The 9788-nt window shown below is 40.0% G+C and overlaps 1 protein-coding gene across 2 annotated transcripts; it reads right to left on the minus strand.

The window, feature by feature from the left end:
- Positions 1 to 397: 397 nt before the first annotated feature.
- tmem267 (transmembrane protein 267) lies at positions 398 to 9090 on the minus strand. Of its 2 annotated transcripts, XM_084934841.1 has the most exons (4): positions 8981 to 9075; positions 7945 to 8255; positions 6816 to 7280; positions 398 to 3370 (listed from the first exon to the last, which is right to left on the minus strand). In XM_084934841.1, exons 3-4 carry the CDS (start codon positions 7221 to 7223, stop codon positions 3035 to 3037), a joined length of 744 nt encoding a protein of 247 aa, XP_084790967.1. In that variant the 5' UTR covers positions 7224 to 7280; positions 7945 to 8255; positions 8981 to 9075; the 3' UTR covers positions 398 to 3034. The 2 variants fall into 2 exon arrangements, with proteins under 2 accessions (XP_084790967.1, XP_084790966.1); XM_084934840.1 differs by lacking the exon at positions 7945 to 8255 and having other exon boundaries at positions 8981 to 9090.
- Positions 9091 to 9788: the final 698 nt, after the last annotated feature.

The following is a 9788-nucleotide window of genomic DNA, read 5'->3' on the forward strand; positions in this document are numbered from 1 at the left end:
CCAAATGCTGCATTTATCTGGTTTTTCTGGGACACTTCACTGAAACTTCTCTGGTAAAATGCTGCCTCCTGGTGGTGAAAGGTTAAGACTGGCAGTTTGCACATTTGCCTTTCACACAAAAAGATCTCGGAGGAGGCCTGAGCCAGTGTACTCCTACTGCTGGACGAAAGCCCAGAAAAATAGGAGGATTGTGTCAGGATGTTAAATCAATGCCAAATCAAACACGTGGATCCTCTGCAATCCCCTGGAAAACAGGGGAACAGCTGAAAGCATGCCCACCCCCCTCATTTCTTTAGTTTTGAGCAAATAACCAGACCTTGCCCCGTGACGAAAAACTTTCAGAGCCCTTAGAGAACTTCAGAAAGATGCAAGTCATTATACAAAAACACAACAAATATACACAGGATACATTTTATTGAGATAAAATAACACTACATTAAAACTATCTTGTTACTATATACTTTACTATTAAACAAAAACATATTTGTCCAAAAATACAAAACATTAATTTAAAGCACAAAACTTAAATAGTGCAAAATCCAACACTTAAAGTCATATGGTAAACATAAAAGAGAAAATGACACTGGCAGTTAAAGTGGGACAACAGCCAGCGTGTAAATTCCTTCCATAAGCACTAAATTTCAAGTTAAATAGGTGTAAAGTGGAGGATGGTGCTCTGTTTGCCACTGTTAAAGCTGTTTTTCCGCATCCTGGTAGTCATAAGCAAAGCTTTACAATGCCTTTGTCTTCTATGTTGTTTTTGTTTTATTTAAAACTCCAGTGTTACTCAACGCTTCTGTTACTCAAACAGTTGTTTCCGATCCGTTCTGTGACCCTTCCAAGAAAGTAGCAACAAAACAGACAAGCCTGTAATAAATCAAATAAAGAGCACTTCAAACTATTACGTACCAGCAAGTTTGTTTGTTTTTCTTCCCCCAAACAATGAGCACTTTTCAAACTTTCTCCCCCTCATCCATTATTTTATTTCACAATCACAACTAAATATTCCTGACTTACCTCCACTTACTAATGGAAATAAATAAATAAATAAATAAATAAAGATCATCAAAAGTGAAACTATAGTAGCCACCTAGTGGACAACAGGCACAACTACAACCTTAATCACCAAGCACCAGCTTTACAAAAATGTATCCCTGTTTTCCATCTGGAAACAGACAATTCAAGTCCACCTTCTCTTATACTGAAAGCATGTTGCTTATATTCAAATACCCATTTCTAAACCCACTATAATACAACATTACTAAGCATCATTTAAACCAGTGTATAATACTGTTAATGAGTGTTTATGTATTTGGTCTACATCTAAAAACAGTGTAATGACAAAAACTCTATATGTGGTATATCTTTGCTGCTGATAATGCAGCAAAGTGATTATAATGAGTGAAAACAAACAGTCCTGAAAACCCCGTTTTCACCGCTGAAAAGCTAAATTTCAGCATATAGACCAGGGGTGACCAACTCCAGGCCTCAAGGGTCAGTGTCCTGCAGGATTTAGATGTGTCCTTGATCCAACACAGCTGATTTAAATGGCTAAATTACCTCCTCAACATGTCTTGGAGTTCTCCAGAGGCCTGGTAATGAACTAATCATTTGAGTCAGGTGTGTTGACCCAGGGTGATATCTAAAACCTGCAGGACACCGGCCCTTGAGGCCTGGAGTTGGACACCCCTGATACAGACTGTACCTCACACTGTTAGCCATATAAATATGGCAGCATTATGGGAGGAAAAATGCTGGAACCACGCACAGATAATTAACACAGCATGTCCCCTTTCTTCCATTTTGATGATCTAAATCTAAACTCAATTTTTTTTCAAGTTTCACTCCATGCTGTCCTCTTTTCTGCTCATGTTTAGTGTAAAAACAAGATGTCAGTCAGGACACCGAATCACACCGACTTTACTCGTCCGTCACAGTTTTTGCTCAAACGATGAGGGCCGAGCTTGAAGCCGTCAAAGAAATACATAACAGCACGAAGCCAAAACCTAACTGAGCATCTTTACTACAGCATGTCTTAAAAGGGGATTCATTCCCTTCCTGTGATGATTGACGTGCACAGTAAAGAAGCCTCTGAGCCACATATAACTCACTGTTGGCAAGGTTTCACCTTTGGAATAAGGAGACTTGATGTTATCCATTTCTGTGGCTGGCTCAACTTACCCTACAAACTGATTTCTAAAAACTGACCATTACAGGAAAAGTTATGACTGAGTGCACATTAAGGCTTCTCCAGGCAGGAAAATGAAAGTTGCAGTGTGTTGACATGCTGGATATTACAAGCATTAACAGCCAAAGACAACATTTTGTTTAGCTGCTGGTAATAGACATGGGAAATAAAGAACCGTATGTGGGCAGATTTTTAACGTACTATAAAGAAAAAGTTTTGAGGTGCACTAAGAGTGAAACTGAAAGAAGTCTCGCAGAGCCTGGAGTTGATTTTGCCTTTGGTTGACGTTTCCTTCAGCGCCCTTTGAATGAGGCTGGATAGTGACAGTAAAAGTGATGAACCTCCATCGGGGTTTAAATCTGTGAGGTGTTGTGTAGGTGAGCAAAAAGTTGGGCAAGCCCTGGTAAAAAAGATATGAGTAAAAAGAGGGTTCACATCTTTACATTTAGTCCCCAGGTTATTGAAGAGGATTCTGATACAAATCCATGCCATGAAAAGGAAAACAAACAAACAAACAAACAAACAAACAAACAAACAAACAAACAAACAAAAACAGTGATTGGCACTTATATTGGGATGTTCCCATTTCAAAAAGCTAATTTAGTATTTTACAGCCATCTCCACCAATGAAAAGTCATACGTTTACTTTTTTCCTTATAATATAATGAGCTTTCTCATTCTTTTGTGAGAAAAGAAAACAAAAAGTTTTCATTATTTATGTCAAATGAACTGAAAAATGTCTTCATAGCCATATATACGTGTTCTTCAGAATTTAAAGGTATTTGATAATTATTTTAAATAGCTAAGAACATTTTTATCCAAAGGTGATCCAAAGTTGGTGATGCCTTAAACATCGATGGCCACCCCGTGTTTAGTGAATATCACATCTCTGGTTCCCGTCAGGTACATGAGCACTGAACACAGGTGAGGGAGCGTGGCTGTGGTGCTGACGTATAACCAGTATGGGATCGGCGCCGTGTTGCCGAATGGGCACACCCACAGGCCATGGCGCACTGCATCCCGGACGTGGTGTGTCACCATGGAAATGAAAAGCATCCATGGCAAGGAGCACCAAGCGTCTTTGAGGCGCCCGAGCCACATGAGGAAGCGGAGAGTGAGACAGATGATGGGAATGAGAGAGGAACAGTGCAGCGGTGGACGCTGAGGGAGTGAGACAGCAGCCTGGAAGAGCAGTGAGAGACGGCGTTAGCACCACGTATATCCTTTGGAAACATGTCAATCCATGTCAACAGTAGGGCTGCCACAAACGATTATTTTGATAGTCGACTAGTCACCGATTATTTTTGCGATTAGTCGACTAATCAGATCATGCATCCATTGAACGTAAAACGTACAGCTTATTGCAGCAGCATGCATCTGCTCTTATATAACTATCATTAGCTTACAGCTTTAAGTGTTTAAGGTATGTGCTAACTAAAAATAAAGACAAGATGATAGTTTATTAAATTTTAATGAAGTTTGCAGATTGTTTCGGTGGAGTGTAGTAAACTGAGACGTCTGCTCCTTGCTATCTAAAATATAACAGGACACCGGAGTATATTCTCGAGCATCTCACACTTCTGATAATCAGTTGTCTGCTTGACATTTATTCAGCTGTGTAAAAACTGTAACTTTAATCTCAGCCAAACCGATTTACTCAGGAACAAATAAAATACTGAAAAAAGCCAAACAATAACATTTTTAAGTTCTCTAAGTGACTTATATATATTTAACCTGAGTTAGCGAAAGACGGCGGTGGGTTTGAAAACGATTTGCCGGGAGTCCGGTGTTCTCACGGCTCTAGTGAGCCGTGTCCCCGGCTCGCTATCGAGCTAGTGGGTAACAGACGTCTCCGAAAACGTCGGAGCGCTTTTGAAAATATGTGGTGTCTTGATAAACCAAGCAGATATTTGAAGTTTACACAGCTACATTCTCGCCTGAAAATATGTTAAACGTTTATTTTGTGACCCAGAAAGAATAATAAGAGTAACATTAAAACTAACTAGCTGCCGCCATTGTTGGAAACTGAGCAGGGCCGCGCTATGAATTCTGGGACACAGTTTCTTCTTCTTCGGGGTTTAACGGCAGCTGGCATCCTTGTACATGCAGTGCTGCCATCTTCTGCTTCAGTCCGTTATTACACTCTTAAATCCTACTACTTATTCCTGCGTCTTTTGTGATCTTACAAAGCTTCAAACGACGCGTCGACTATTAAATCAGTCGTCGACGATTTTGATAGTCGACGTAATCGTGACTAGTCGACTAATCATGGCAGCCCTAGTCAACAGTGTTCTGTACTGTGGAGATCCTGTCATGAGTCATGCTCCAGCACACACACACACACACACACACACACACACACACACACACACACACACACACACACACACACACACACACACACACACACACACGTGTATGAGGTATAGGGCTGCCATGATTAGTCGACTAGTCACGATTACGTCGACTATCAAAATCGTCGACGACTGATTTAATAGTCGACGCGTCGTTTGAAGCTTTGTAAGATCACAAAAGACGCAGGAATAAGTAGTAGGATTTAAGAGTGTAATAACGGACTGAAACAGAAGATGGCAGCACTGCATGTACAAGGATGCCAGCTGCCGTTAAACCCCGAAGAAGAAGAAACTGTGTCCCAGAATTCATAGCGCGGCCCTGCTCAGTTTCCAACAATGGCGGCAGCTAGTTAGTTTTAATGTTACTCTTATTATTCTTTCTGGGTCACAAAATAAACGTTTAACATATTTTCAGGCGAGAATGTAGCTGTGTAAACTTCAAATATCTGCTTGGTTTATCAAGACACCACATATTTTCAAAAGCGCTCCGACGTTTTCGGAGACGTCTGTTACCCACTAGCTCGATAGTGAGCCGGGGGCAAGGCTCACTAGAGCCGTGAGAACACCGGACTCCCGGCAAATCGTTTTCAAACCCACCGCCGTCTTTCGCTACTCAGGTTAAACATATACAAATCACTTAGATAACTTAAAAATGTTGTTATTGTTTGGCTTTTTTTTTGTATTTTATTTGTTCCTGAGTAAATCGGTTTGGCTGAGATTAAAGTTATAGTTTTTACACAGCTGAATAAACGTCAAGCAGACAACTGATTATCAGAAGTGTGAGATGCTCGAGAATATACTCCAGTGTCCCGTTATATTTTAGATAGCAAGGAGTTTATTAAACTTCACCGAAACAATCTGCAAATTTCATTAAAATTTAATAAACTATCATCTTGTCTTTATTTTTAGTTAGCACATACCTTAAACACTTAAAGCTGTAAGCTAATGATAGTTATATAAGAGCAGATGCATGCTGCTGCAATAAGCTGTACTTTTACGTCCAATGGATGCATGATCTGATTAGTCGACTAATCGCAAAAATAATCGGTGACTAGTCGATTATCAAAATAATCGTTTGTGGCAGCCCTAATGAGGTACATCTCTAAATGTATGTATGTATGTATGTATGTATGTATGTATGTATGCATATGTATACATACTTACATATGTATATGTAGATGGATCAACTGACAGGTCAGATGCGTCTCTTAGATCTTTGCTGGAACTTTTTGTATTTATATGACTTATAGATGCTGTTCAGTTTTTTCACACTGCACACCATGCTAAGATATACCAAGTGTTTAGCTAATTGCTCTTTGAGAATCACTTTGTTGGTGCTGACATACAGTTTTATGCCTGTCAATTAAACTGTTATCTACTGTCTGTGTGTGTGTTCTCTATCAGTAACACAATGAAAGAAGTTACTAACATTTTTTTGTAGATTCAACTAAAGAAATGAGAACCAATGCTGTGTTTCTGCCAGTGAAAGTGTCTAAAGATACAATTTAAATTTTTGATACATTGCTACACTGTCTGGCTGAAAGACCAAAAGAATAGTCAATATTTCAATGATGTAATGGATGACAGTAATTTTTTAACATACATATAAAATGAAGTAGTATTTTTCTTGGTGCGTCACCATAGCTCACCCTGTGGATTGTGCTATGTTCCCGGCATAAAATCCATATCAGAAAAGCCCAGATTGAATTCTGCCCCAGGCCTGTTACTGCATGCCACTTACTATCCCATCATTTCTTCTGTGTCTAAGTGTTGTTATGTAACAAAGGCAAAATACCCCCCAAAAAATCTTTTTCATAAGGATCCAAACTTATTAATATTCAGTGGCCATTTGGAGTAGAAACCATTTGCACTCCAGCATTGGTTCTCCTGGCTCACTCGTTTGATTTAGCATCCCCGTGGATTATCTGGCAAAGAAACTGAATACATTTACAAGAAAAACAAGGCTGCTGCCAAACACAAACACCTACAATCCCTGATAAATAGCAAGTTATGAGGCTTAAAAATAAAAACAAGTCTGTGAAATTAAAATTTTCTGCATGGGTTGTTTCAGTGTTTTCTCTCAGTGGGAAGGTTATAATGAACATTGTGTCCTGTAATCTACTATAATGGCACATGTATGGGTGCATTTAAGACTTAATCACTAAATAATTAGCTCTCCAAGAGAAAGGTGAAGGACTTAGGGAATACTTTGTACCCTATCATTTGTAAGCTTATTAAGCATTCAGATTAACCCTCTATGGCGAAAGTCTTACCTTGAGTGATAAGGATCCAGCCATATAGAAGTGGTCCAGGTCTATGATTGATGCCAGGAGCCCTGCGAGTAACACCTCATATAAATCGCTCTTTTTCCTCAGTCCAATAACAACCGCCCATGACCACAGCCCCACCAATCCGTGCGTGGCGTTGTCCAAGACAGCACGCAGCCACAAGTGTTGCTGTATGACAGACAGCTGGAGGGCGTGGTCTGCCACCACACAGAACATCCCGAGTCCTGCCGACGCCAGCAGGGAGGCGGAACTGAAAGTCTGCAGGAGGGCCTGAGCTCTCTCCGTCTCCAGAGCCAGGCTGAGAGGTACGGGAGCACCATCTCCCCTGAGGCCAGGTCCCAACAAGGGGGACGAAGAAGGGGAGGAGTCGAGCTTGGAGTAGAATCCTTGCATGTTGTTAGATGGCTGGAGGGGCCAGTCAGCATTAAAGGTCAGCAAGATTCAGGCAGACTGGAGTAAAGGAAATAAAATGTTCATCATACACTGCTTATCTGAGCAAACGTGAAGCAATCACACACACACACACACACACACACACACACACACACACACACACACACACACACACACACACTCTAATGCATGTTCATGGACACAAATTTTATTTTATTTACTTATTTATTTTTGGTGACAGACTTTGACACTGATGTATTTTAACAGGAAGCATATTTTGTGTCTTATTTAGATTCTTTAGAGGACACATGTCAGCTGTCCTGAGGGCTTTCTAAAAGCAGCTTCCACTGTATTGCAACTCAAACCTAACTGGGGAATTTTTATAGACAAAACATAACAAGGAGTTCTTAATGATAAAATAACAATTAAAACAATCCAACTGTAAAATTCCCACTACCGCCACCCCCATCCTGTCTCCAAATGTGGACAACATTGCCTTTTAAAGGTGAAATATATTCATTTGACATGAATCAGTGCATATGAAACTGGAGAGATGAAAAATTGAATATAAAGGCATAAAATAAAGGATAATTAATTTTAAATGAATTCATGTATGAAAAGCAGAAAATACACCTGAAAAATGTGTGTCTGATAAATGAAACTATGGGCTCATTTAACAAACTTCAATGTTATTATTATTTATTTATTTAAATTTTCATACCTATATTGTTTCTGACCATGTCTGTCCCTTTTTGTTGGCTGGCAGGATAAGATGCAACGTTACCAAGCTCAGATCATCAACCTGGTTTCTTAAACACAACAATGAGTTCACTGTACTCAAGTGACCTCCACAGTCGCCAGATCTCAGTCCAACAGAGCAGGACGTGACTCACATCCTAAAGGAAATCTCGGAGGAATCTTTCCAGCACCTGGTTAAATCCATACCAGGTAAAAGGGGGAACAACCCAATACTAGCAAGCTGTGCCGAATAAAATGTCCAGTAAGTGTACGTATTTCAGTTACAGATCATACCTATATGAAAAGAGCATAGTATTAAAAACAAAAACCACCCCGCACCTTCCACATAGGAACAATACCTAATAACAACACATAATAAAGTACTGTGGAGAACTGAACAACAAATACAAAGTTCACGCACATAAGACAGTTGGAGTTCCCTGAAAATCCACAGCTTTCCAACACCCAGATTATTCTTTTATTTTTTATTTTTTGGACCATGACGGCATGCAAAAATAGATCTGATGCGTCTCATGCAACTGAGCGAAATGTAGGACAGACTCAAAAGGCGCCCTGCTTTTGTCTTTTACTACCAGCTGATGATGCAACAGCAGTGCTTCTCTTGAAGATGCTCCTTTGAATGAAAATTTAATTAGCTGGTTATTTTTGTCACCGGCTAGCGGCTCGAGCTGAAGTCCCTGCCTGCAAAGCTCCTTGCGGTCCGCGTAATGTTTGTTTGACTTGACATTAAAGTCAAACAAACATTAAAGACATCTTAATTAGACCCCATATAAGCTAGCTAAAATAACACCACAGACAGTGCTAGGCGCTACGTGGCTAGTAGTGACAGAGATGCTGCTATGTGTAGGCGGACAGCAGCTGTCACGATTAGCGGTGGATTGCACGTCATGACAGGCATCGTCCCCGATTTAAAATTAAGAACAAATGTATAACCGATCAATAAGAGATTTTTTTATGTCATTTTTGATGAAACGCTTGAAAAATAAACCAACACTTACCCCATTTCCCTGCATCCGTAAATCTACTGAAGTGTTCACACTTCTTCTGCTGTGTAGCGCCAACGCTCAGCGGTGCTTTGCTGCCACTCGCAGGGCATGAGTGGGCAGTGTTGCCAACTCCTCAGTAAGGAAAATCGCTATTGGTTGTCCTAAAAGTCGCTAGAAGTCACTAAATGACGTCATCGCCTAATTTGCATAATTGGTCATGCTAATCTAATTGTAACCTATGTTGTTGGAGAGAGAAATAACATCGTGGAAGAGACATAAAGTGAATAAAAAACGTCCTAAATGCATTTAGAGTTTATTTAGAAATACAAATTAAATTTCTTTTAGCAATTATTGTTTTTTTTAATGTCACAATTTCAACCCTGCTCCTTTACCCGGGCTTGGACCGGCAAAAGTGACCCGAAATAGGCACTCTGGTGGAGTTACTTTGTGTGTGTGTGTTTATAAGTAGTTTTAAACCTTGTGATCCACAAAACAGCATAAGAGTAAAAGAGTAAAAGAAGAACTGACTGCGTTACAGCACCCGCTGCTTGTTGAGAGTAAAAGCAATACGCGCTTTCACGTCTTTTTTTAGCGACTTTTTTTTTAGAAAAAAAGTCGCTAAGGGGTCTGAAAACTCGCTAAATATAACGACAAAGTCGCTAAGTTGGCAACACTGTGAGTGGGACCCACCAGCAAAGTATCGCTAGAAGACCAGAAGGGTTCAAATCCACTATATTGCCAAAAATATTTGCTCGTCTGCCTTCATACGCATATGAACTTGACTGTCACATTTTTAATATGATGTGAATGCATGCTTCCT

The sequence above is a fragment of the Perissodus microlepis genome, chromosome 7, assembly GCF_051167445.1.
Source record: "Perissodus microlepis isolate ML-2025 ecotype Zambia chromosome 7, ASM5116744v1, whole genome shotgun sequence".
Taxonomy (NCBI): Eukaryota; Metazoa; Chordata; class Actinopteri; order Cichliformes; family Cichlidae; genus Perissodus; species Perissodus microlepis.

Coding starts and splice junctions, on each gene's coding strand:
- tmem267 (XM_084934840.1), bottom strand. CDS start 7,223: ATGCAAGGATTCTACTCCAAGCTCGACTCCTCCCCTTCTTCGTCCCCC. Junction 3,371..6,815: donor CTGGATCCTTATCACTCAAG/GTAAGACTTTCG, acceptor CTGCTCTTCCAG/GCTGCTGTCTCACTCCCTCA.